Source organism: Cibotium barometz, chromosome 62, assembly GCF_041138505.1.
Source record: "Cibotium barometz isolate CiBa-2024 chromosome 62, ASM4113850v1, whole genome shotgun sequence".
NCBI classification, from domain to species: domain Eukaryota; kingdom Viridiplantae; phylum Streptophyta; class Polypodiopsida; order Cyatheales; family Cibotiaceae; genus Cibotium; species Cibotium barometz.
Window position 1 is genome coordinate 8,960,831 of NC_141107.1, and position 27,801 is coordinate 8,988,631.

The 27,801-nt window shown below is 48.3% G+C and overlaps 1 protein-coding gene across 7 annotated transcripts in view; it reads right to left on the bottom strand.

Moving 5' to 3' along the window:
• CPSF160 (cleavage and polyadenylation specificity factor 160) overlaps positions 1-27,801 on the bottom strand; it is a 135,690-nt gene that overhangs the window by 71,182 nt on the left and 36,707 nt on the right. For 4 of the 7 annotated variants that reach the window (XM_086795164.1, XM_086795163.1, XM_086795161.1 and 1 more), the window contains exons 8-12: positions 24,183-24,314; positions 23,725-23,776; positions 23,551-23,643; positions 23,227-23,364; positions 22,995-23,126 (exon numbers count right to left, since the gene is read on the bottom strand). In XM_086795164.1, coding sequence (XP_086651290.1) covers positions 22,995-23,126; positions 23,227-23,364; positions 23,551-23,643; positions 23,725-23,776; positions 24,183-24,314 — 547 coding nt within the window. Of the gene's footprint in view, positions 1-22,994; positions 23,145-23,226; positions 23,365-23,550; positions 23,644-23,724; positions 23,777-24,182; positions 24,315-27,801 lie in introns of all 7 variants that reach the window. The other 3 variants (XM_086795162.1, XM_086795159.1, XM_086795158.1) reach the window with 1 other exon arrangement.

Sequence of the window (27,801 nt, forward strand, 5' to 3'; positions counted from 1 at the left end):
TGACTTCTATACAGGCTTATCGATTGATATTACCTCCTCCATGGATTGCTCAACATGCTAATTCTCTTTGGCATCTGGATAAGTCTTTAGCTTGGTGGAAAGCAAAACTGACATTGATATGGAAGTTGAAAATGCCATTGAAACAGAGACTCTTTCTCTGGAGATGCATTGTCGGTATTTTTCCAGTGGGAGTGAAATTGGCTCAAAGAAGGATTGCCTCTCCTATTTGTCCAAGATGTCATCATACTACTGAGAGTGTTCCGCATTTATTGTGGTCTTGTTCATATTCCAGAAACCTTCTGGACAAGATCTCCTATTTTTTATCTCTCAGATTTCCTGCACACAGGTTCTAAAAGTCTTTCTGGATGTTTGGCACCTTATCAGTTTCTTTGTCACAATATTCTCTTTTCTTCCATTGGATCAGATACTGGGCCTTATGGACCCTCTGGCTACAGCGAAATCATACATATCTGAATTCACCCCTTCAGCACCCTTATGAGTTCTTCCGAGCCTCGTTGCGGCAGTCCTTATATGATGCAGTGCATGAGGGAGATTTGGATGTTTCTTGTGTTCAGCTTTTCTTTTACTGTTTCTGATGGATAGGGCATAGGCTCTTTTCTTGAGCACTGCCCTGATCTTGCATAGAACTTTTTTACTGCTGTTTTTAAGTTCTAGGGTTTGGACATCTTCCTGATGTCAAACCCTTTTGTACATTTATGATATAATGCAATTTCAACTGGTTTTACAAAAAAAAAGTGTGTGTGAGATAAGACAATGATGACTAACAGCTGCCCTTCCCTGTATGCAACCTCAGTGTGGGTGAAAGAGCCAATGAAGACATTGGCCTGCAAAGTACCGCCCTGTAAGCAGCCCTGTGCACACAGAGAAAGAAAGAAAGAAAGAAAGTTATATCAACGTCTACGCAAGACCCCAAGAGTCTATGAGACCAAAAGTAATACAATGGCACCATGGATATACTGAGCCATGGAAAACTGAAAGAAAAAGTAAAATGAAAACATCTGACAGTACATGTGGTCAACAGATGCTCCTGTGTAGAGTGAGATATGTTGTGATCAGCTAATGACGATACCCGCCTTGGCCAAAACCGATCTGATGGTGGAGTGAATGTCAGGCCTATGTGATTGGAGCGTGTCATATCGGCGGAGAACCTCACGAATCTGTCTCTGTGTGGTGGAGGGTCCTGATGCTCTGGGTCAGGGACGTCTGGCTCATAGAATGGATTGAGTTCTCTTGCTAAGAACTCCTCTGGGGGGCGTGGAGCTGTAGCGTGGGTACGGGTGGTGGGCTCTGATGTCGTAGTAGAGGAACTGTTGTGGGCAGAGGATTCCGATGTGGATGTGTACCACAGAAATCTATGATGGCTCTCTGTGAGGTGTCATGTCGGAGCAGGCTGTCTCTCAGCATGTTGCCTCAACACTACATCACTGTGTCGTTTGAGCTCCATCAAGTACATGCCCAAGCACCTCTGATCCTCAAACTGTATCACCCATGTGAGTGGTCTGAATCCCTCTCAGAAGAGGCATTGGAATCTCCCTCGTATCTCATAGTAAGCCGGGCGACTGAACATATAATGGGCCTCATCCTCTACTGTTCCTATGATGCATATTGTGCATGTCCTCTCCTCATGTGGGATATCCTCAGCTCTGCCAGTCTCTACTCTGAGGCGGTGGGAGGATACCCTGAGCTGGCCGATCGTGATACGCATAGCATGTGACATGTGTATGTGTATGTGTATGTGTATGTAACCCGGTATCTCAAAGAATCCATCCTCGGAGAGTCTCAAGAAGTGATCTCTGTAGAGCTCACACTTCTTACCAATCTCTGACGGAGACACCCATGTATGGTGTATGTGTAACCCGAGTAGATCTAACCGGATGATCCGGTTGATCTCCTGTCGTGAGAGATCAAGGTAGGTGGAATCTACGCTATACTGAAACGGGGGGAGACGATCCATCTGTATGCCATGTGCATGAAACCACTAGACTACCTCAGAGTACCATGCATGTGTCGGTAATGGTGGTGGCCATGTCGCTGAGGAGGACGGCGGTCCAACTTGTCTCAATCTCTCCCTCTGCCTCTCGCATTACTTGGCGCGCATTACTTGGCGATGGCGATGCAACTCTGATTGTCACACCAAAGAAGAGTAGATCAGGTGGGAGGACAGCCGAGCTCCTCCAATAATCTCCGCAACCATATCGCCTCACATGCAGCATAACAAACTGCACGGTACTCCGCCTCGGTAGAGGAAAGCGCCACATTAGGCTGCTTTTTACTGCTCCAAGAAATGGCTCCAGACCCAAGTGAAAAAACACAACCAGTGGTCGAACGCCGTGTATCTGGATCTCCAGCCCAGTCTGAGTCAGACCATCCAACAAGAGTGCGTCCTTGGCCATAAAAGATGCCAAAATCCAGAGTGCCACGCAAGTACCGAAGAACTCTAAGAGCACACCGCCAATGCTGCTGACGGGGTTTGGATGAGAAGGAACTCAATAAACTGACTGCGAAGCATATGTCCAATCGGGAGTAGGTCAACCATAAACCAATGGGGCCACCCCAAACTCTACATGTAGAATGTCATGTGGTACAAATGGCTTACTCCTGATCATGCGTGACAACATTATTACCACTAGCCTCTCTATGCTCCTCCAATGATCCTTCCCTAGGCCTGGCCCCCAAAAGGCTGCACCATACTTAGCCACTAGTCGTACTAGAGTATCAAAGAGCCAGCACTTAGTGCGAGGTTCCTGGAAACACTATCTCTCCATATAGGCTAGGGAGGCATGCCCCCTCGCAAGTCGGTCAATGGCAGTTGTGGTCATGCAAAACAAAGGGCTTGTAAAAGTGACTCCTAGATACACATACTTTTGCACAATCTCCATTGGGGCATCTCTATGTATGAAAGAAAATCGTGAGGCGACTACATAAGATGTGTTGAAGACCATTACCTTGGTTTTGCCCAAATTGACCGTAAGGTCTCTCTCCCTACGAAATCTTTCCAATGCATTTAAGTGTTTCTGTAAACCCTCGGCTGAATCTGAGATCAAGACAATGTCGTCAGCATATAGCAATATGGGCACTACTGTCTAAGCCAATGGTGAACCTCTCCGTCCGAAACTATCCACAAATACTGCGATCTCATCAATGTATAGGCCAAAGACTGTAGGTGAGAGTGGGCAGCCTTGCTTAACCCCAATAGTGCTACATATATCTCCCGAGGTCCCACTGGGTGCACGTACTTGGCCGAGTACTACCTCATATAGTGCCATCACACCCCATATCATCTTCTGTGAGAACTGGAGCTCCTGCAAACGTCCTATATGACAGGATCGAGGGACGGAGTCAAAGGCTTTGCGGAAATCCACAATGCAGCAATACACACGTCTCTTTGAAGACCTCGCCTCCTCTATGATAGCCTGTAAAGTAAAGATATGGTCCAGCGTGGAGAAGTTTCTCTTGAAGCTTGCCTAGCCTAATGCTATGTTTCCCATCCTCTTTGCCATAGAGCTCATCATGTCCAGTACTGCCCCATAGACCTCGCCTCCTCTATGATAGCCTGTAAAGTAAAGATATGGTCCAGCGTGGAGAAGTTTCTCTTGAAGCTTGCCTAGCCTAATGCTATGTTTCCCATCCTCTTTGCCATAGAGCTCATCATGTCCAGTACTGCCCCATAGATTTTGACCATTGTGATAGTCCTGTAGTTACCTGGGTCCATGGGGTCTCCTGCTTTGTGGATGGGGACAATGGTGTTGGTAGTCCAAGAGGGTGGGAAGCCTTCACAGAGTGCTCTGTTAAAAGACTAGCGAGAATGGGAGCCAATACGTGATGCCTGTGGGCAAAATGTTCTGCACGTAGATCCTCGTGATCTTTTTTTTTTTTCCGAGAAAAGATCCTTTCATTAGTTATATAAAAACGCCCGTAGGGCTACAAAAGATCTCTCCTGCTCCTAAGAGAGATAGAGCAGCGAATACATCATGGCAGCCTGGGAGACTCTCCCTAGGTGCTGCAGAATACAAACATCAGTACAAAGAACTGAGCGGCTAAATCATACAATAGGGGGGGGGGGAAGCCACACAGGTGGCCTGTAGTGCCAGCGGGGGGATCCCGTGTGTAAGGTGTAGAAAGGGCCACAGCGCCAAGTGGTGTGAAAGGCCTGGCGCCGTAAGATCGCCTCATCCGAGTCGCCCCGGATGCGGTCGTACTGTCCTCGCAGGGTGTGAATCAACTCCTGCCAAATCCCCCGTACAGTCTCTGCTGGTGGCTCCAATCTCCCCTCAAAGGCCGTAAAGCACCTGGCCCTCCAGGTGAACCAGATGGTGAGGCTGCTGAGGAGCTCCCATCGTAAATCCCTCTCCTGAGTCCAGCTGGCGGACGAGACCCCACGTAAACATACCCTCTGGAGAGAGGGGAGCCAGAATACGCAGCATCCGCAGCCAAATCTGTTGTGCCTGAGGGCAGTCCCAAAGGCAATGTCTCTGTGTCTCCATAGGGTGGCCGCATCGGACGCAGGCCGCCGGAAGACCGCTGTAAACAAGCCAAGTGCCAACTGCTGAGCCCCTGTGGGCGACCAGCCACTGAAAAGCCGAGATCCTGCGGGCCTGCCGACTAGCCCAGAGCCGAGCCCAGAAATCCTCAAGGAACTCCTGTGAGAGTCCCTGTGGTTGCCAATGCCCCGCTGCCGCTGGAGAAACCGTCCTCCTCGCCGTCAAAATATGCCGCCCCAGCCGAACAGTATACTGGAAAAAGGTGATCTCTGTGGCCTCAAGGGATGCATAAGGATCATGCCACTCGTACTCCCCGGGGTCCCACTATAGCCGGGCCAAGGGACGCGCTGCATATGCCCATATGCGCCAATCCGGGAGCACATCAGCAGGGTCGGGGTCAATATGCCACTTCCGAGAAGCGGCGGCCACTACCCGAATCCTCTGAAAGGTGCACTCTGCAACCAAAGGCGACTCCACCTCCACTCTCTGGAGTCTGCCCTCATCCTGGATCTCATAGTAGAGGCATCTGCCATCCTCAGTGCTAGTTCTGACAGCAATCAGGATCTCCAACTGTGTAAAGGCTCCCATCCACCGTGGGGCCACTGGCTCGAGAGGCATGAACCACTCCTCTGTGAGTGCCTCCTGTATATCATTCCTCATAATCAAACCCCCTCTGAAGTGACTCAGCCTCTCCACCTGGATCTCCTCTGGTAGACTGCAGAAAGCCTGCCAGTCTCCAAAACTACGAGCTGGGCCTACCGCTAAAGGTCCCCAGGCTAGACGAGGCCGAGAACCCAGCATATGACCCTGCTCCGTGCGAACCACTGGGCTCCAGATGAGCGGCTGTCGGGCCCGCTCCTCAACACAAGAAGGAGGCCGCTGAGAGAGCCCCGGTCTCAGCAGCTCCCAAGCTCTCAGGATGCTCAAAGCAAATCTGTCCTCCCATCCTCTACTGAGGCCTGTCCTCCTCATCTCTATGAAGATCCAGCGAATCTCTGGTGCCCAAGTACCCCCTGCTGGGGGCGCCCGAGCCTGTAGTCGCTGCAAGAGAAGCTCTTTCCAAGGCTCAGCGCCTGGAAGCAACCCCCGAACAATAAGCTTCCCCAATAAGGCTCTACTCTGATCGACTGGATCTATAATGCCTAAACCGCCCTGAGCCAGCGGAAGTGTAATAACTGCCCATGCAACCTTTGCCCGAGCTGGCTGACCGTCCCTCCCGGACCACAGAAAGTTCTTGATCAGCCTCTGTACCTGGCTGATGCAAGAGCTCGAGAAAATCCAGCAAGACGTAATGTACCACATGGTCGCTAATAGCACCTGATTTGCCACCACCACCCTCCCAGCCAAGGATAGTCGAGCTGTACTCCAATACAATAGCTTCTTCCGAATGCTCAGAAGAAGCGGGGCAATCTGCTGCTCAGGTGACAAATCAAGGCCAATCTAGCATCCCAAATACCGCACTGCTGTGCCTCGAGGAATCCATCTAAAACCGGGGTCCGGGCTCCATGCCGGAGTGGGAGCACTACTGATCCAAAAGGCCACTGTCTTGCGCCAATTGATCAGTGCTCCCGAAGCTGCACTAAAAACCTGGAGAGACTGCTCAGCCCGAATAAGACTGGCCTCATGGCCATGCAAAAATAAGCCCGTGTCGTCTGCAAACTCAGCATCAAGCAGGTCCTCCCCCCGGACTGGGAGCTGCAGTCCTCTCAAACCAACCTCTTCTGCCGTCAAATACATACTCATAGCCTCCGCAAAGAAGAGAAAAAGGAAAGGGGCGAGAGGACACCCCTGACGGACTGATCTGGTCAGCTCAAAACTCGGCCCCCGTCCTCCTGCAATCAGCACTTGGCTGCGAGCTGTGGAATACAGAGCTGCCACCCCTCTGATCCATCCTGGCTCAAAGCCCAGGCGAAGCATAGTGCCCTCTAAGAACCCCCAATCAACTCTATCGTATGCCTTCTCAAAATCGAGAAGCATCACGACCAAGTCCTCGCCAAGAAATCTAGCTCGGGCTGTCGCCTCCCAGAAAGTAAAGATGTTGTCAAGGATACTGCGCTCCTTGACAAATCCTGTCTAAGTAGCATGAATCAACTCCCCCAAGAAGGGCTGGATCCTCAAACTCAAGGCCTTTGCCAAGACCTTGTAGACAGTGTTGAGGATCGTAATAGGCCTCCAATGCCGAATGTCATCTGATACTCCCTCCCCCTTGGGGATAAGATAGATCAAGCCCTCTGAAAAGCTCTGCGGCATCACCCCAGTGTCCAAAACATGTTGAAAGCCCCTGCGGAGGCCTGGCCCCAAAAGGTCCCAATAGCGCATAAAAAAGGCCGGCGTCAGTCCGTCCTCCCCTGGGCAACTATGTCGCGGCAAGACCCTCAAGGCCTCGGCAAGCTCAATCTCTGACAGAGGCGCACCTAAAACTGTACGCATATGGTCTGTGACCCTCCTCTGCACATGGGCCCACACAGTCTGTCTGCAAACATCTCGATCCTCAGTGGCTGGCTCCGCTGAAAGCAGGTCACTATAAAATGCAGTAGCAATGGCTCTGATCTCCCCGAGCTCAGTAGCTACCGATCCGTCCGGTCTACCCAGCTAGCGGACTCCTGCTCGCGCATGTCGGGGTCCAGTGATCTCAAAAAACTCTCCAGTCACTCTATCACCAAGCTGCGTCCACTGAGAGGCCTGACGACGATAGTAAAACTCATGTCTCTGCTCCTCTACCTCTCTAACCTCCTGGCGTGCCTGGCTCAGCTGGGACGCCACCCACTCACATGCAGGCTGCTGCTCCTGAAGGCGCTGTAGCGAAGCAAGGCTGCGTCTCAGCCGTTGCTCCCGCTCGCGAATCTCTCCCAGTCGTGTCAAAGCTGCAGCGTGTAGAAAAGAGCTAAGATCAATGAGTCCCTGGGCACACTGGCCCGCTGCATCCTGGTCAGAGCACTGACTATCATGCCAGATCCTCTCAATGTCCTCAGTGAGACTGGGATCTGTAAGTACCCTCTCTGGGATCCTCAACTGCAAGCTGGGCTCCCGGATCCCCTCCTCCAATGCCATTAGAACTGGCGCATGATCTGAAAATGAGGTGCCAGCGAGAATGCCGACGGAGCCCCCTCGCTCCCCTAACCAGTCGCCCACATAAAAGAGATCAATCCGTGATAGATTAGTCCCTCCCTGCCGGCGATCCGACCGAGAGAAACTAAGACTGTCCTGAGACCGGGAGAAAGCCCCATGCTGCCATGCATCAGTGATCCTCAGTGACATGCAAAACCGGTCCCAAGCTGCAAGCTCCGTGCCATGCACTGTAACATGACTGCCTCCCACCCTATCTGCCGGGTCCTCAAGCATGTTCAAGTCTCCCCCAACACACCAATGTGCGGCCTCTGGCAATGCATCTGTAACCTGAGTCCAGAACTCTGCTCTGGCACTAGCATGATTGGGCGCATAGATGTTGAGCACACCCAATAGCTCATCATGCATCCTCAGAATAACATACTGTGCTCTACCAGGCACAATGATCCCTCGATCCACAATGGCCTGCCGCCATACATCTGCAATAACCATGCATACTCCTCCCTGTCCACCCAAAGGACCAAACCCTGCAGACCAAAAAGTGTCCCATCTACCAGGCATCACCGAACCATGTCTCCGGATCCTGCTCTCACCCAAGTGGTGCTCCTGCATCATCAAAATATCAATGCTGCCACCAACCAGGCATCTCTGAAGCTCCTGCCTCAAGCAGCCTCGATAGCGTATAAAGTGTGCTCCGCCAAGGCCCTGTACATTCCATGAGATGATCCTCATGGATGCCCTGCTGAGGTGAATGCTGTCTCAGCCGTACGGCGGGCCTTCGCAAGCGGCTTGGATGGAGAGTAGTCCCCATCCGAACGGCTGCGAATCTGCCCACCCGATGTACTGCAAGAATCCCGGATCAGGCGCCAGTGGCTGTGGCCCATGGCGACTGCCTCCTGCTCTGACAGAGCAACCTCGTGTATACTAACATATCCAGGGTCGCGTGCCAAGCCTGCCACTATGCACACGACCAAATGACGAATCCCTGAGGTATCCACACTCCCGGGATCCAAGAAAAAATGAGCCAACTCCCAAAGTCGGCCTATCACATCTGTCACCTCCAGATCGCTCATGTGGTGTGAAAACTCAACTGCCTGAGTCTTCAAAGTGCTGAGAGCGAGCTCTAGAGTCCACTCCCGGTCACAAGGTCCACAAAGAGGGAACGAGAAGGCCACCGCTGAGTCTAGTGCCTCCTCCCCGCGGGCCGGAGGTATCACTACATGAACGCGAATGGGTGCTGGCTCATGGGGGCCCTCTGCTCCAAAAAGCCGTGTGAAAGTATAATCAAAAGCCTCCGAGCGCTATCTAATGCCAAGGCGACTCAGCCGACTGCGGATAGATGAAATCCGTGAGGCCCTAATCGGCATAGGTCTCCTCTGTGATGCTCGAGCGAGGTCAGTGCTCAGCGCTCTCCGGACTGCAGGTGAGCGCCAGGGAACTGCCAGGGCCTCCCGGGAAGGTGAGGCGGGCGGAGGGGGAGGAGGGGGAGGCGAGGGAGGTGGAGAGGGAGCCGCTGCCGAAGCCGGAGCGGAGGCGGGAGGAGGCGATGGTGGAAGCGAGGCGGAGGGAGGGGACGGGGGTGGGGGGGGTGAAGGAGGGGGAGCTGGCATCTCCTGGTCCTCAGTCGCTCGCTGCAGGGGTCTCCTCCTGTAGGGGAGCAAAGCTGTTCCTCACGGGAACCCAGTGAGGCTGAGACTGTGGCTGCTGCTGCAGCGGTCTCTGGGCGTGCTGCTGTGGCTGTCTCCCTCGGCGGCGCCCCTGTCCAGGCTGCCACTCCGAGGTCTCTGTGGCCTGAGCAGGTGTCCCGGAGGCAGCCTGCCGAGCCGAATCTGTGGGCGGGCCATCAGTGGCCTGCTGCTGTGGTGCGGGTCGAGGTCTCCTGCGAGGGCAGGCCTTGGCCAGATGACCGACCTGCCTGCAAATGAAGCACTGGTTCGGGAGCCCCGAGAACTCCACTCTCTGATCTATCCACCCCCCCCCTATCCTAGGTAGCTGAATGACCTTAGGAAGGGAGGAGATGTCAGACACCAACACTCTGACCGAAGGTAGCCCCGCTGCTCTGGCCACCACTGAAGCAGCTGAGGGGCCCGTCTCTAGTACCGAGCCCACCAATGCTCCGAGCCTGGAGAGGAGCGGAAGATACTCCCGACGGAGACCAGGGAAACAAACTGTAACATGGAAGAGGCGCTCTCCCTGCTCCGCCGCTGCTGGGTCAAATCCATGCTGCCAAGGTCTGAAGAAAGCCCGAGCACCCCTGATGTCAAGGGGACTCATGGCAAGGACCTTGGCAACGCTCTGGGCGGCCTCGAACTCGATCTGATAATGTCCCCGGCCCAGAAGCTGTACATCCAGGATCTTGCCCACATCTGCAAGAAGGCGGGCCTGAAGAAGATCCCTGATCTCCCCTCTGCTGGGGCGAGTGCCGACTATACGGCAGATGGTGGAATGCGCCTGGAGGCGTTCCACCTCTGCGGTGAGGCTCGCTTCCTCTTCCGGCGAAAGAGAAAGCCTGATGGGGGTGACCTCGGGGGCGGGCGAGGGGGCTGCGGACGAGTCCCTCTGAGGCGGGGCGGGAGGAGCCTTCATCAGAGTCTAAAGCTGCGGCGAAGGCGAGGCGAAGGCGGAAACGCTAGAAGGAGAAGGCGAATGATAAAAAAGAAAAAAAAACCCCAAAAAAGGGGAAGGCGGGTGCTGCGCGCAACTGGGAAATGGAGGAAGCGAGCGGATGGGGGAGGATGAGGCGCAGCAGAGCGGGGGCGCGAAGGCAAGGGGGAGGCGCGAGGAGATGAAGCGAAGCGGATCAGAAAAAAAACGGGGGGGGGGGGCGCAACAGCGGAAGCAGGCGAGGGGGGCTAGAGAAAACCCCGCGGCGGGCAATGAAGGCGGAGGGGGGGAAGGAACGATGGGCAGGCGGGAGGGCGAGCAGGTAGGCGGGGGCAACAAGCGCAATGCAGAACCACGGGCAGGGGCGACGGGAGCTTCAGCGAGCGCTATCCGTTTCCCTCGTGATCTTTTGCTCTCCCATTATGCAGCTTGCCACTCCCGGTGGTGCGTGTTTGTCCTCTAAAAGCTGACTCCCATTTGTAACCCTCCAGTTTGGGTAGCCCTCTCTCAAGGCTTTGATGTGTTTCTATGTAGAAGATAATATCCCTATCTGTGTAAGTCTCTGTGAAGCCTCCTATGTTTGACCATAGAGTTCCATTGCAATTCCATACTCCCATCCTCAATGCATAGATCTCATACACCCCACACCGTCATGTGGGGTGTTTATCCGTGATGATGACTCGGTCATCACGATAAACGGCCTATTTTCTTGCCTTGCGGGCTTCCCTAACCTGAACCATCCCGGCATTCCTATGTTCCACCTGTAGGAGGGTGAGCTCATCTCCAAGGTATATTTTGGTGGTTCGGAGGGTGGCCCTCTTCTTCAAGAATGCCAAACAAGAGAGAGAGAGAGAGAAAGAAAGAAAGAAAGAAAGATTTTATTAACGTCTTCCAAAAGACCAAACTCGGCCTATGAGACAAATCGGAGTACCTGTATGGGGTATCCTCTGTCATCCCAACAAAATGAAAAAGTACTGAACTAAAAAGCTGAATCTGGGTGTGCAATAAGTACAATGAGTGGTGAAGGGGATGGAGCTCTACTACTAGTATACAATCATGATAAGCAACCTAGCTAGCTCCATCCTGTACCATACTGGGGGTATAAAATGGTATACACCAATGAAGGGGGTGTCCACAGCTCCCTGAAGAACATGCCTGGGTGTGCTCTGAAGCGAGACAGTCGCTCCGCACCCTCTCTGTGAAACTGAGCTCTGATCTCTGTCATCTCTCTCTGGTATAGGCGTGGTGTCCGAAAGCCAGGTGTCCTCTGTCTCCTGCGGGCTCTAAGTGTCTCTGCTCTCTGGAGAGTAATTCCCTGCCCCGTGTAGGGGCTGGGAGAATGATGTCTCTCTGTGGCGCTGTATGTCTAGAATGAATCTCCCCAGTATGCGCTGGTCTGCTACCTCAAAGATCTGGCGTAGGGAATGTGGCTCTCTGAATAAAATGGGATATCTCTCTCTCATGGCTGTATATGCTCTGCATCTGCATACATAATGCTCCTCACTCTCCACCTCCTCTCTGCACAATCTGCATACCCTCTTCTCTCGGGGGATCCGTGCTGCTCTGCCAGTCTCAATCTCCAATCGGTGTGATGAAACTCTAAGCTGACCAATAGCCACTCGGGAGCCGTGTGGTAAAAAGCCCTCCATGTATCTAGGCCTCTCTATAAATCCATCATCAGTGATACTCATGAAGTGATCTCTGTAGTATAGCATCTTCGGTGGAAGAGGTTGTGTAAGCGATATCCATGTCTCTCGTGTTGTATAGAGCTGCCATAGATCCTGTCTCAATACTCTGTTCCTCTCACTATGAGAGAGACGGATATGTGGTGCATCCCTGTCATACTGGAATGGTGGTAGATGATCCATGTCTAGGCCATAATGTGAGAACCAATGTGTGACCTGTGCATACCATGATCCTCTGTCTCTTGCCTCAGCTAGCTGTCTAGATGCCTCAAAAGCTCTGTATGACAATCTGTCCTATGGCATCTCTCCAAATCTGTCTAGCAGGAATATAGTTTGAAATATGGCCTCTACCATCATAGGAGGCGCAGCAAACTCTGCTCGGATAATGTCATGAGGTACTGACGGTTTGCTGCGTATCATGCGTGCCATCATGAGGGCCTGTGGTCTCTCTATCTGTGTCCACCAATGGGTAGCAAGGCCTGGCGCCCATACCGCTGCTCCATACATCAATGCCGGTGTGACTAATGTGTCAAATAGCCACCCCTTCGTCTGGGGCTCCTAAAAATGCGCCTGGTGGCACTGTCTCTCTAGCATAGCCAATGCTGCATATCCCCGTGTCAATCTAGCTCTGGCTACTGAACCCATGGTGAAGCGTGTGGCTGCTGCAGAGAAGGTAACCCCTAGGTACACGTATGATGTCACCACCTCCACCTGGCGTCCTGCGAGAGTGAATGTCAGCTGACTCCTGCCCTGTCTCGATGTATGAAAGACCATAACCTTGGTTTTCCCAAGGTTCACAGTAAGACCCCTCTGTTGTTGGGGTAAAGGCATTATGCCCACCCTTATAGTGTGTACTAGCCCATAAGTTTTATAGTACATAGTACACTTAGTACTTTTAATGTACTAAGTGCACTATGTGTACTAGAGCAAATATACATGTGTGATAGGGGAGTCACACACTCATACTTTGAGTTGACTTATCCCCATATATATCTCTCTCTCTCTCCCTTCTTCTCTGTGTTTTCTCTCCCACATGAAACCCTAACTGTCCAGACAGCTTAGCTTCCTAATTCTCTCCCATCAACTGGTATCAGAACCTGCGTGTGCTGTACAGACCTGCGTGCTGCTTCAGAACTGGTCGCCTGGGTGTGCTGCGTGTTCAGAACTGGTCGCCTGGGTGTGCTGCGTGTGCAGAACTGGTCGCCTGGGTGCAAAATACAAGCCTGGAAGCGTGAGTAGGGTCGACAACAAGGGAAGCCATTAGCAGCGCAATAGCATCGTAGGTGCAGGGAGCGCATGTGTGTCATCGCTGGGCAGTACAGGTGCGTGACCGTGAGCCAGATCTGTTTGGTCAACACAGGTTTAATGGTGGTTTGCAGGCGTTTGCAAGCTTGGCCAGCTGTAAGCGACGTTGGTAGGTATGCTGCCAGGTCGACTATGGTCAGTAGCAAAAACAGTTGTGTGTAGGTCTGACTACAGGCAGTGAGCAAGAAGGTTGCTGGCCAACGTAAAGCACAGGGAGCAACTGATTTGTGGGCTACTGTAGGTGTCTTGGCAGGCCGTGAAGCGCAGGTAAATCAGCCGCACAGCAGCAGCAGCAGCAGCATCTCACACGAGTCAACATTACGACGCCCCCCCCCCCTTGTTTTTTTTTCTGCCTCAGAAATCGAAAATTCCAGAGGTATTTGCTTCATTTTTTTTGGTACAATCATCAATTGAGCAAGTACAATCATCAATTGAGCAGGTACAGGTCCAAATTGCTCAGATTTTGAGCAAAATTGGCAACAATTAGGTGACATTGGTCACATTCCGCGTCAATGTGCAGGAAATTGGATGTCAAAATTTGGGGCTTTTGATGTAATTGTGCCATTGAGCATTCATACATGCTGTATGATGTGAGCAATCTCACATTGAGGCAAAATTGCAGAGAGTCTGAGATTAGAACAATATCATCTGCATATAACAAGATGGGTATCAACACCCCTGCCAGGCATGCCCCTCGGCCTCCCAATCTGTCTACATAATCGGAGACCAGATCCATATACAGTCCAAAGAGGGTGGGTGATAGCGGGCATCCCTGCTTCACCCCTATCGTGCTAGTCACCATATCGGATAGTCCGCCTGGAGCTCAGACTCTACCTATCACACACTCATACAAAGCATATATCCCCCACTACATATCCTCAGGTACCTCAATGTCATGCAATCTGTGCATAAGCCTGGCACGTGGTACGATATCGAAGGCTTTGCGTTAAGTACACAAAGCAGCAGTATATCCTTCACTTTTGTGCCCTGCCCACTTCAATAAGTGCCTGAAGTGTCAGTATGTGATCCAAGGTAGTAAATCCTCTCCTGAAGCCGGCCTGTCACTGTGCTCGATGACCATGCGTTGCCTAGTACCATGGGGTCCCTACTCTTAGAGAGTGGTACAATGGTATGCTCTGTCCAGCTTGCCGAGAAACCCTCACAAATGGCACAATTAAACACATGTACAATCAGCGGACCCAAAGTATCTCGCGCATAAGAGAAGTGCTCTCCAACTAGTCCATCATGATCCTGTGCCTTTCCATTTTGTAACTTGTCTATCGCATCTAGCACCATCCGCATAGTAAAAAAGGTACTGCTAGCCGGTCTAGCTCCTAGTGGAGGGGGGGGTGGGGGGCTGTCCTAGTGCATCATATAGCTCTCTAGCATAAGCATGACATGCCTCAAGTGTAGTAATCGGAGTACCAGGCTGTCTGTCCTGAAACATCTTCCATGACCTCTTGTTGTCCTTCCCCAAGAAGAGTTGGTAGATCTCCTCCTCTAACTTAGCCAGGTAGGCTCGTTTCTTCCTCTGCACAAGGCATCTAAAGATCATTATGGCCTGTCTATGTGTGTGAGTCCCAATGGCAATCTCACGCTGTTACTCTGCCCGTGTCTCACAACACTCATCATCGTACCAACTGTTCTGTGGGGCAATGCTGCGGGGAGGGGTGGAAGGGATCATAGTGCACGGAAATGCATATGAGGCGGATGAATGTAGTACACCTGCCAATCCTCTCGTAATCTCGTCCAGAGGGCTATGCGGGTCTAAAGCAAACAAGCCATCAGATCTGTGTCTGAAAGTATCCTCAAAGTATCCTGCATATGTTCTAAGGGTTCCATTGCAATTCCACACCGTGAATCGCAAGGTCTCATAGGCTGCGCACCGTCAGGCGGGCCTTCTCTCCGTAATGATGACTCGGCCATCCCTGTATACCGTCCATTTCCCCTCTTTCCTTGCCTCAAGCACACGTGGCATGTGTTCCTTCCGGTGTGCTATCTATGCCGGTGTAAGGTCCTCATCCAAATAAATCTTTTCCCCCTTAAGGGCCATCCTTTTGGAGAGGAAGGCCTTCTTCTGCTCCAAGTCACCAAACCTGATGATCAATATCTTCACCTTGGTTTCATCTCTGCCTACTCACCATGCTCCAGCAATGGGTACATTAGTGGCTCTAATTTTTGTTGCAAGAGCTTTTGCATCCTCTTGGGGATTCCCCTTATCTTCCCAACCAACTATGCATACATGTAAGACACGTGCATGTCTCTTGGCTTCCTCTTCCGATGTAGCATTCATCACCTCTACTTTATCGACTAGTGTATCCTTTTGCTTCTTTACTACTTCAATCTATGGGCTTACTTCCTCAATTTGTTCTTTGTGGCGCTGGCAATTTCAGCCTATGAATACATTTCCTTCTCACCCGCAACCACTTTTGCCTTACATGATTCCAAAGTGTGTTGCATTTCTGTGATGTCTTTTTCGCGGTCAGCCATACATGTCTTCAAGGTGCCTTCGTACGATGCAACCGTTGTGCCGATCTCCCAGAGCATGTCATCCTTCCATTCCTGCATCTCTTTTTTCATTTCCGTGTACATCAAAGCTCAGGCTAATTCCATCTCAACCCGTACTTGGGCTTGCATTTCTCCCTTCAATTGGGCATATATCTCTTCCTTCAGCATTTCGTATATCACTTTCTTTTGGGCATGCATCTTCTCAGTCCATTCCTTTTCAAGCTCCTGTCGCATGGTGCTCATCTCTGTCCTTATGTGCCGCTGTATTTCCTTGTAAAGGGCCTCATCACATCGGGCCATCTTCGCAAGCCTTCGTGAGCCAGGGGACATGATCCCTTCCCTCAGTCTTCTACGGTAGGCATTTGGTGCCTTCGTGGGGGTGTGAAAGATGGTTTCACCATCTACTCTCCCTCCCGAGATAGAGACATGCTTCAATAGAACATTCGTAGCTGGTCGGTATAGTCTCGTCAATGACAGCACAACACAGCAGGTACACGGCACAACACGACGGAGAGAAGGACAGAACGATGACACAAGCGCACGTCGACGGGACAACGGCTGCGACAACGATGAAATGAAGAAGTCGATGGCAGCAGCGCAGCGATGGAATGGCCAGAGAGCGACCTCAGACGGCGACCTGAGAGAGAGAGAGAGAGAGAGAGAAGAAAGAAAGTTGTATTAACGTCTTCAAAAGGTCAAAATGACCTATGAGACCAAAAGGTTACATCATATCCATGACGTACATCATCCTAGGTACAAAATAGTAATAAAGAAAGATAACAAAAATCTGGAACTATAAAATCTGATCTAGGTACATGACCAGAGAGCTCTCATATCACCCTAATACATCCCTCATGGGCAACTTTGCTCAAGGTGGTAAAATTGAGCTGGCATGAGAAGGTCCTACGATGATGGGAGATGATGGCCCGGATCCTCGTGCGGTGGCGTGGCCATGGGCGAAGGCCATGGGGTCTGGGGCATCGAGCTCTGCATAACTCAGTGGCTCTGTCGAGTGTCACACCTCTCAACCGAGCTCCTGCACTAGCCTGTGGTCCGAGTATGATGGGTGGATCGGCAGTATGGAAGAAGTCGATGAGAGCTCTCTGTGCTAGTCCTTGAGCAAGTACAACTGATCTGGATCTCACTAAGGACTCCCTGTGTCTACGGAGCTCTAGAAGAAAAAGTCCCAGGCATCTCTGATCCGGGAAGCCCATGATCTTGAAAAATGGTCCGAACCCAGCTCGGAAGAGGTAGTGGAACCTCCCCCGAATCTCATAGTATGCAGGGCATCGGCATATGTAATGATCCTCTGTCTCGGGCTCTGTGTGGCACAGCTCGCATATCCTGTCCTGTGGTGCGGCCGCCTTGGGCCCATATCTGGCAATCTCCACTCTCAATTGGTGGGACGAGGTGCGGATCTGGCCGATCGCACATCTCACCCCAAAGGATAGGTGTGTCCATGTAGTGTGGGCGGATGATGAAACCATCCTCTGTCAGGCATAGGAGGTGATCTTTGTAGAAGGCCATCTTCGTCCCCATTGGACGACTAGGTGAACTCCCATGTCCTTTGAGTATCCAGTCTGACAATGTCCTTCCTGATAACCATGTTCCGCTCTGTGCCGCTGAGAGCAAATGACGGGGCCTCTATGATGTACTGGAACGGGGGGGAGTGCCTCCATCTGCATACTGTGCATGCCAAACCAAGTGCCTACCTATGCATACCAGCACTCTGTATCTCCCTCAAGTGTCAGCTGTCTCAAGGACTTCAGGGCTAGCCAGGGGTATCTATCAAGTGGAAGCTCCCATAGCTTGTGCCAGTATGTCACTGTCTGGAATAGAGCCTCTGTCACTATTGGTGCAGCCCCCATCTCTGCCCGCACAAAAAGATATATTAACGTCTACGGAAGGCCAGATTGGCCTATGAGACAAATCCGTAAACAACAAGTCCATGTCTTGAGTATCATGGAAAGAAAAACTGAAATGAAAAGCTAATCCTAGTCATATGCAGCTCACTATGAAATCACTGTCTAGAATGCTATAGATGTACAATCATGATAGCTGGTATACTACTATCATGATAGAGAGAATCCAGGCCTTTGTTCAGTTCTGTCAGCAAGAAACAGAAAAAGTGAAGGCTTTCGTTTCTGCCAGCCGAGAGAGGGAGAGAGTCCACGACTTCCTTCAGTTTTGACGGGCGAGAGAGAGAGACAGAATCGAGCACTTGCCGGCTACTCCTTTCCCCACGTTGATCATCTTCGGTGTCATGCATGCGACGTTGCCAGGAGATATACACATGGCCAACCATACTTCCTCATACACTTGCACCTATCACCCAGCTGTGCTGCCCCCATGTGTGTGTCCTATAGACACATAGGCGTGTCACATTCTCCCCCACTTGCATCGCAGCTCTCCTCGGCTGCATGGCCACCTTGAATGAACGACGACCTCAAAAATCCCCTAGAGCCAATGGGGCGTCCTCAAATGTCTCAGCTTCTGCTTGCCTCTCGTGGCGATGGCTAGGATTATGCCACTAATGTCCACCATCGTAGGTGGCTTCAACCGCTCCCATTAATGTCCTCCGAGGCTCCTCCATCAAAAAGTATGGACACCGGATGTCCATGAATCGTTCCTCCACACATTACCGTATCATACCAGCCCAGTAGCACTTAGGTCCCACCAAATTGGGTCAAGCCAAGAGCAATTGTGGTACTAGTGGGAGCAAAGATGTTCCCCGACTTGCCTTGTCCTTACCATCCTTGGCCTTGGACTAGCTACCCTTGTTTTTTTCCTTCCTATGACCCTGCTACTGAGTCCCAAACTTAAAAATTGCAATTATCCAGTGTCTTGAGGGTCATGGCAAGACAAACTACGTCCGAAAGATCACATGGCCGATGTGCATGCACATCTATGTAATGATTAACCCAATAATTAACAATTATCTTCTTCTCCATCCTTGGTCCACAATGTGGTGAATATAACATACACTTACGTGCAAGGACAGTTTCACACCATTTACGACCTGTTGGGACTCCAAGACAATCCTCGAGAGCAAGAGCTGAAGCTTTCCAATCGAACATGATAGTCCATTGTCAATTCGCCCAATTTTGTGAAAAGCGCTCCCATAGCCCCTTCAAATTGCGTTGATATTCCACGGGAACGGACACCTTCAAGACTACCTTGTGGCAATCATCCCAGCAAGTGACACAGTGGTGCGTTAGGTGGTCTTCCCACCACAAAAGGGTGGCACATGTCAACGTCATGTGCATACCAAATAAAGCTGAAATACATTGGAACCACCCGCCTGTAGGTTCTTGTGATCCTTCCGACTTGCTATTACCAATGTGGCAGCCATCTCATGGGTCCATTTGGTGACGACTTCTTGTCCATCTTTCTATTGAGCTTCAGAGGCTTTAAAAGCTTCAGTAACAAAGTTCGCTCCTCACGATGCATGGAGAAAGAACAAGGCAAACCAAAAATGCCTCGTCATTGAGCCAATGAAGGTGAACGGGAACTATCCGAAGAATCTAGTGGAAAGGGACTCCAGGAAGGAGACTGTTAGCGATGCGAATGATGTCTCTCCTGCTGACAACCAACTGCAAGCTCAGAATGATGATTGTCAAACCGGGAGGGATGCTTTCTGGTTCATTCATACCTGCCTCCAAGGGAGTAAAGAGCCCTACTTTGGAAACCCGACTCCGCGGAGGTGTTGTGCCACTTCTTCATCCTCGGAATCGCCCTACCCTTCTTGAGAAGTGTGAGCCTTGGTAGACGCCAGATCTGAAACAACAGGATCTCAAAGTGTGCGATCCATATTGAGTCGGATGGACATCTCATCCAAACAAGCCACTTGTGTCTCTATACAAGCCGCATGTGCCTCCATGGTTGCCTTCACGCTAAGGAGAATCTGTGAATTCATGACGAGTAGATATAAAGCACTGAGAAGAGTACCCACATAGAGACTTCTCTCCCAAACCCGACCTTGTGCACTCGTGGAAGCTAGGGACCCTAACCTATCCACGCACTCAACACACCCAGGTGCCCCAAAAAAAAAAAACATGTTCCCTAGAATTTGATACCAACTGTAGAGCAATTGTGCCTATCTGCTAGGGTTCTCAGAGATAGAAAGAAGAGAGCAATGGAATTCAAATGCAAAGCACACACAATGGCGCTAAATTATTGTATTGTATTATGTACAAGAGAAATGTTATAACTGAATTTTTCAAGTACAAAAGATGAGTGAAAATGTTGACCACGATACTCAGCCCAATACTCTACTATAGTTTCTCCTTGGCCAGTCCTTGCCCCGGAGAATCACACTATAGACTTGAACGCTTGAGAAATGCAGATGGAAAATAGTGAACACCCACACATGCTTATAATTTCTTACAGCTGTCAGGCTGTAGAGGACACGCCCATGACCAGCCCAGACCTGGTCCGCTGGCCAGAATCGCTGCTTGGCTGCCTCAGATTATTGAGTCCATCACCCGGCTGTGTTACCCGCATGTGTCTCCTACAGACACGTAGGTGTGTCACATTGGTATCAGAGCATGGAATGTTCATACCATCTAACAAAAGCACAAGAGAAGGTATATCCAATTTTCAACCACAGAACTGTTTTCATTATTTTGTGAAAACTTATATTTGCAATCAACCTCAAAGGCAATAGTCAAAGATATAGATATTACTTCGAATTCTCCAATTCGTCCCACTCCATAAGCCCAAACATACAACATACACGCACAACCACCTTTGCATATCACAGGTTTCATTTGAAGCTCCAAGTGTCGAGGAACTATCTTGGACAGCAGCCTCTTCTCCTTATTGTAGACCACACCCGTATGATCATACAACACCCATAATGACATCCACCTGATGCACTCTTTATTGAACTTTCCTCCACACTTCTCGTTCTCTATCATTCATTGGATGTGTTACTTTGTACAATGAATCATGGGTTTTACTGATGCCTTGCAATGTCTGAGAGAGAAGTACAACACACTAAAGCCAGACCTAGATCAAGATCCCAATTCAAACCCTCCAATTGTTAGAGTAGCACTAAGTCCAATTCATCCAAATCCAGATTCAAAAGCAAAGATTTGGAAATGATTGCACTTCCAACTAGTCATAGTTACACAAGAGGGTTACTCACATGCATCATTCTCAATCATTGGATGCATGTCATGCAGCTACAAATTACGATTAGGGTTAGACCACTAGTTGGGGTGAAGGTCAGGGTTAGGGTTCCAGTTTTGCAGAGAATCAGCCCGTGTTTTCAGTCCTACTCTAAAAAGGGACAAAAGAGACTAAGTGGATGCATTTAATGCCAAGCCCAAGTTAATGTAAGTAATAAACGCAACTAATACAAAGTTAGCCACCTTAGATGGCCTACCTTTACAAATAAACGGAATCTCTCTCTCCTCATTCTACACATCTTCTACAAGCTTTTTGGGAGCAGTCAAGAGATAGAAGATCAAGTCAAAAAGAGTAGTAGATTCAGCCCAAACAAAAGCAATAAACACAAATCAGTCCAAGGCTTGACTTCTCACTCTCCTACTCTGGCATGTATGTAGCAAGCTGTGAACACATTATACTTGCATCATTGTTTTAATTAAGTGAACTATTAAGATCTTAAGGGCCAAGCTTGTTACATAGCCACTTTTGGATGAAGGAAAAAAAAAGATATTTCCAACATGGTGCTGGCAGTCAAAATACTATCCCAACTACATATGGTACACACACATGCTTTCACATAATAAGTTTACCTGATATAGTTCTCACACATAGTTTCATTCACATTTTCCATGCACTTTATTTGCAATAGCTTGTAAGGCATTCCTATCCATGCACATTAATGCTACTAAAATTGAACTCTTAGACAAGTAACAGGATACCATCCAACTTTCCGGAAATAACCAAATTGGTATGTGGAAGCTAGCGATGCAAACATTATTTACAAAGAACTTGAAGAGAAAGCAAAGAATCAACCAGCATTAGCTACTCAATTCATATGATGTGTTTTGAGATGGCATTGTGATAGGACAAATGTCCTTTTCTCTAGGATGAGCCATTGAACTGGGCTCGAAGGACAACACCAACAAATAGGCAAAAGGAATAGAGATATGGGAAAGGACTCAAGTCATTAGTCTAATTCATATGAATTTAAAAAGCTTAGTGTTTTTACAATTATAATAAACCACCTTCATCCAAGAAAATACAAGTGCATACCAAGAAGGCCACTCTAGAGAACAACACCAACAAAAAGGTTCACCTCCGAGCCCAGAATATTCTGGGCCATTACCTTGGGGGTCGATCGCTTGGTGGGGCCAGTTTTACACTACGAGGATGGCACTGGCCTACCACTCCAGCTCACTCATTTTCAGATTGTGACAATTCTAGCCTCTTCAATCACAGTGCCACTTTGGACTCCGTGGACCAGGGATAGAGCTTAAAAACAGCATCATCAACTAGCATATTTGGGCTAGATACAGCACAACAATTTTGGTTTTTTGACTTTATATGAGGGTTTTCTTGCAATTGTACATCTTTTGAGAGTTGTAATCTGCATCGAGCACACGCCTTTCCTTAAGAGATAGCAGAAGCCTTTCTTGGAAAAAAAAAAAAAGGGAAGTCGTTAAATGATGTTACAAATGATGACTAGCCTGATAACCAAAGTGCATGCTATCTCCTCAAAATTGGATAACACCCTACGGTTTCAACAGTTTTATGCTTGTAAACAAGTCTAAACAACTATTATCAGATCATAACAACCATGGCGTCGAGTTTGAAAGTTACAACAGGAAGTGAAATTGAATTGTGTCCAAATATCTCGATATGCCATAAAATCGTCTGGCTAATTGCTGTAGGAGAGGCATTGCAACAAAAGCAACATTTGTCACAAAAAGAGCCACTTTCCAAGCTTATATTGGAAAACTTTCGTGCACTCATAACAAAATTAGAACATATTCAAGCTGATAAATTGAGGGATATTTAAAGATTGATGGCTATTCATATGCACCCTTTGCACAATCAGATCACAAAATACCACCACTTCAATAAAATTCTCAAAGGCTTTGCATGTTTGCCTATGCCTTCATAAGAATGGAATATATCCAAGCTTAAAAATTAGGAAAAGATTGAAGGACCAATAGCTTACAATGGTGAGTTTCTTAAAGCACATTGGATAAGTAGACTGTAGGACCCCAAGACCAATCATACAAGGCAATGGGGGATGGGAAAAGAAAGAAAGAAAAACAACCCTAAATTATGTCCAAAAACTGCAAGGGGTTTGTCTATATCCCAATGATACATTGAATGTAGATCTTACCAGCTCATAGTTGCTCTGCTTTGCAGCACCTGAAGCATTAGGGTCTGCATTCATCCGCAAGCCATGCGCAAAATCCCGTAAAGGACCAATGTTTATGAACGAGTCTCGTACCAAAAAGTTGAAATTCTTTTGCTGCAGATATGTATAAGACTGCAGGTCCTCAGCCATGTCTGTGTGCAATGGCACAAATTTTGGCAAGTTCAGATCATTTAAAATTCCAAAATATGCATACCAGTAAGTCTGTGTTCGCTGAAGAAGAATGGTATAGTGATAACTCTTCCACGCCAACACCATCTTGTGTATCCTCCAATGATGAACGGTGCAGTCTCTTTGCTGGGGGCATTGCTGCATCCCCATCAGCATCCTCTTGCTGTGAGGAGCCATTAAAACACAGTTACCATCCATTGGGTCATCTAAATCATGTCCATAATATGAAACTCAATGTATTCTCTGTAGAGTAAATATGTAATTTTGCAATCTGAAGGTACGTCAATATAAGAACATTAAGAACATAGTCAAAACCAATTACATAGGATAAGGTCATTTAGAAACCCACCTCGGCATCCGAGCCACAAGTAAACTGAACAAATAAGCTATCCCCAAGCCGGCTACCCAAGAAAAAGAACATGTCTCCAAGCATGCTGATGCACTTCACAAATAAACGCATAAAGTCAGGCTATGGAAAAAAAAACACCACTTAATTTACCAAGCTAATGACATGACCACTTACCGAGGTAAGCACTGAGGCTCTTGACTTCAGAAGTTCAAGCTTTTGCACAGCCCTGTGAAGTATAACTCTTTTTTAAAGACGATCATGTGAAGGAGGAGAGAACTCTACACTGCCCTAAATAGCTTGAAGAGGTTAAAATTTACTTGTAAATAACAACAGAGCTAGATAAATGTCTACGAGCTGCTGTCTGCAAAAGTAGTAACTAACAAAGCTCTCAAACAACAAGCTCAAAACAGCCTAAGGGATAAGAACCCTTAACACATCATCGCTAACCATATATACAGTGAGATGACCGAATTGGTTTTCCTGTAAGGAAGTCATGAGCAACTTGACGCCTTCAAGCAATAAATTTCCCCCCTAGTGAAATGCCATGGGTGCATTGCAACCTCTAAAATGAAAAGGGATGATCCAATTATTTATTGCACTACTAGCTTCAAATAATTAATAGAAAACCTTACCTGCCATCATATATCAGAGAGAGAAGAAGCAAAGTTCCTGTTTTTGTTGAGAACAATGCAACATCATGTGATATCCATGTTGCTCGTGCTGAATCTAGCTCGACTGTGATTCTGGATTTAGGCATTTCTCCACTGAAACATTATGTAAAAGAAATCTGTAAGCATGTGTATGAAGCCTTCTCACAAACTCACATCGATGGTGTTTCACATCCACATGCAAAGCGAAAGCACCACTCTTGAAAAGACACAAAATTTAAATATAGGTTGTAAGAGAAGAAAATGAAGTAAAGATCCCTTTCACTGTACTAATTGTAAGTATATTCCATTCCCAGCAAGGGCCTGTCTTTATGGGATGATCACCAGCACAACCTCCTTTCCCTGAGCAACCTTCATCTATCATACTTTGCACGCAGTTTTTGCTGACCTCCACATGTGCAGTGATACATAACCAATAGAGATTTAAATTTGTACTTCCAAACAAGCTTTCCTTTTCCAGTTTCTGATCTGTGGGCTGCATTAACTAAAGAAAGCCTAAAAGACCACTCTATCCTAGACCTCCACATGCGCAGTTTTTGCTGACCTCCACATGTGCAGTGATACATAACCAATAGAGATTTAAATTTGTACTTCCAAACAAGCTTTCCTTTTCCAGTTTCTGATCTGTGGGCTGCATTAACTAAAGAAAGCCTAAAAGACCACTCTATCCTAGACATCCAACCCATCTTTTTTTAAGAGTCCAAAAATGCCATGTAAACACGTTATCTTAAAAAATGCAACTTTTGAGAGCTGCCATCTCAGGGAAGGAGAGAAAGAGAAAAAGTTATAGTAACGTCAATGGGACCCCAAGGGTCTATGAGACCATAAGTAGTACAATGGTACCATGGATATACCGAGCCATGGAAGAACTGAAAAGGAAATTTAAAAAATGGAAAAAAAACACTGTGACGCGTATAAGGATCTGTATATAATGCATCAATGTGTTCATTGGAACCGTCAAGAGGATATTGCCCCGACTAGTCCGCACTGTCACACCCACTAGTAATGTCCTATCCTTCAAATGTCCCCAAAAACCAAAGTCTAGAAGCCCACAAACATCAGTGTCAAGCATGCATGAACGCTTTTCAAATAAAGACTCACCGTCATGTACTTTAAAGCACCGTTGATTCCTTCCAAAAATAATCCCCTTCACGGGCTGTTTTCTGACTTCTCAACCCTGTTTATATTTTTTTTTAAAAGAAAATTTAGATTCACAAAACAGCCGTGGTGGGAAGCTTCCCTTGGGCCCGGCCAAGCCCCACATACCCGGCTGCACAGAAACCACCCCTGCCAACCCCACGGAAACCAGTCAAGTGGCCCACCAAGTGACCAAACCTGAGAGACAGGCGCCAACCACACCAAAAGGTGTGGATACCACACACACCACAAAGGCCAAAGGTGTAAGGCGCGGCGCACAAGAGCTTCGAAACCTTGCCAACGAGTGAAGGGCTTAAAAGCAACCTCCACTAGCCAAGCAAGCGACTCGTCTTCACGTGCTTGCAAAGCCTTTTGCCAAGCTAAAGCAGCGCTTCCCGTGCTATTCCTTCTTTGCTCGCAGCCGTGCGCCGACTCATCCATCCAGATGACAACCTCAATGATGATTATGATGACCGTGATGGTGGCCTGGTTAAGCACAGCAACTCAAGGTTCTCTCTCTTTCTCATAGCCCATAGAAGAAGTCGGCACACAATGCTCACTCTTTCATGAACTTACGCGTAGACCTTCAAAGCAAAGCCTCAAAAGCTTATTAAAAAAACTCTATTATATTCCATGAAGTCCACACTTTCATCTCCCAATTATTTCATATCCTTTTACAATGGCCAAAGGCCAAGCATTTATAGGCTTCCAAAAAAAGCAAGCCAAAGACTGTAGACCAACCGTCCTTCGAGGGAGAGGAGTCACACCGGAATGGGGGTGCAACCAGTGTTGAAAACCAACCACACAAGCGAAAAAAAAATATTCTTTTTTTCTTACTGAATCTCTTTACCAAAAGGCAAAGCTCTGATACCACTGTAACATGCGGAAGCTTACGGACAGGATTATACTTTGATAATGAATATTCAACACCTTGGTTCTTGATGATTGCGCAATGTAGCGGAGATAAGAGTGCAAGAGAGAGGGGGAGAGAAAGAGAAGAAGTATAACAAAGACAAGGTACACTTAATTGGGTCCCAAATACCCTGTGAAGGGCCCCCACCAAGGATCAGTGTATTTTCTTTATTGAATGATGAGAGAAGACTGAATTCTGTAGGCACATCTTGGCTGTAAATCTGCAGCCTGTAGTACCTTGATTTTGCTCTTAGTCTTTTGATAGTGTTCCAAAGCATGCATCTTGTCCAACTCTGCTACTTGTAGTGCAAGGAGCCTGTTCCTGAAACAGTGTTGTGGTTCCTCATTTTCTTTTAACAAGAACTTCAAAGCTGCTACTTCCGCCTCAATAGGCAACAATGCTTCAGCACCATAAAGATGGAAAGGAGAGAAGCGAGTACCCTCCTTGACTGCAATTCTATAAGCCTAGAGTGCACAAGGGAGCTTTAAGTCCCAAGTCCTTTCATGAGAATGTGTCATTTTGCTTAACATGAGTATCAATTTCCCATTAAATCTTTCATTCATCCCGTTAAATTGAGGATAGTATGGAGTGGCATACCTATGCTGGTTTTTTAGCTTCTCACATAAATGATCCATCAACTCACTTCTGAAACCAGGTCCCCTATCCGAGAGGAGCTCTAATGGTATTCGGAAACAGCAGCAAATCCCTTCATATACAAACTTGGATACCTCTTTTGCATTGACTGTTCTTGTAGCTTTGGCTTTTGCCCACCTCGATAGGTAATCTATGGCCTTGAGTATGTAACATTTTCCACGTGCAGTCATGGGCAATGGTCCAATTGCATCAATCCCCCGCTTCTCAAAGATGTTAAAAGCAAGCATGATATTTCTGGGTTCAAACTTCGGTACTCTTCTTCCCATCCTCTGGCATTAGAAACATGATTTGCACCAGTGATGTACATCCCTTTGAATAGAGGGTCATACATAATCTTCTAATAGTATCTTCTACAATGTGATCTTGAACGCGAAATGCCCTCCACAGTCTCCTTCATGATTCATTTCCAAGATACAATAGATTTCTTCTCTCCATGGGATTCTTCTCAGCACTAAATCTCGCCCTTTCATAAACAAAGCATCATTAATAAGACAAAACTTTTGACACCTCTTAACAAAATGATACCTCTGTCAAAGTCACGCAGCAGCAGCACGCACACCACACCGAGCCACATTGGTGGCTAGGCTCCCATCTCCTAGCCGTTGCTCCCCCCCCCCCAAAAAAAAAAAAACCGGCCGGAGGATATATCTATCACAAGGTGCCACCACACCCTATATATGGCTCTTCAACTTCCCATGCTCTTGCATATGGGATAATCCACCACAACTTCTAGTCATGCGATAACCCGAGAGTAGCTACTACGAGAATTGCCACCTCCAACACCCTCCTTCAATTCGAGCACCTCGATCAAACAGAGGTTAGGACCGCCCAGGGGGCCACACAAGCCAAACTCTGATACCATGTCAAAGTCACACACAC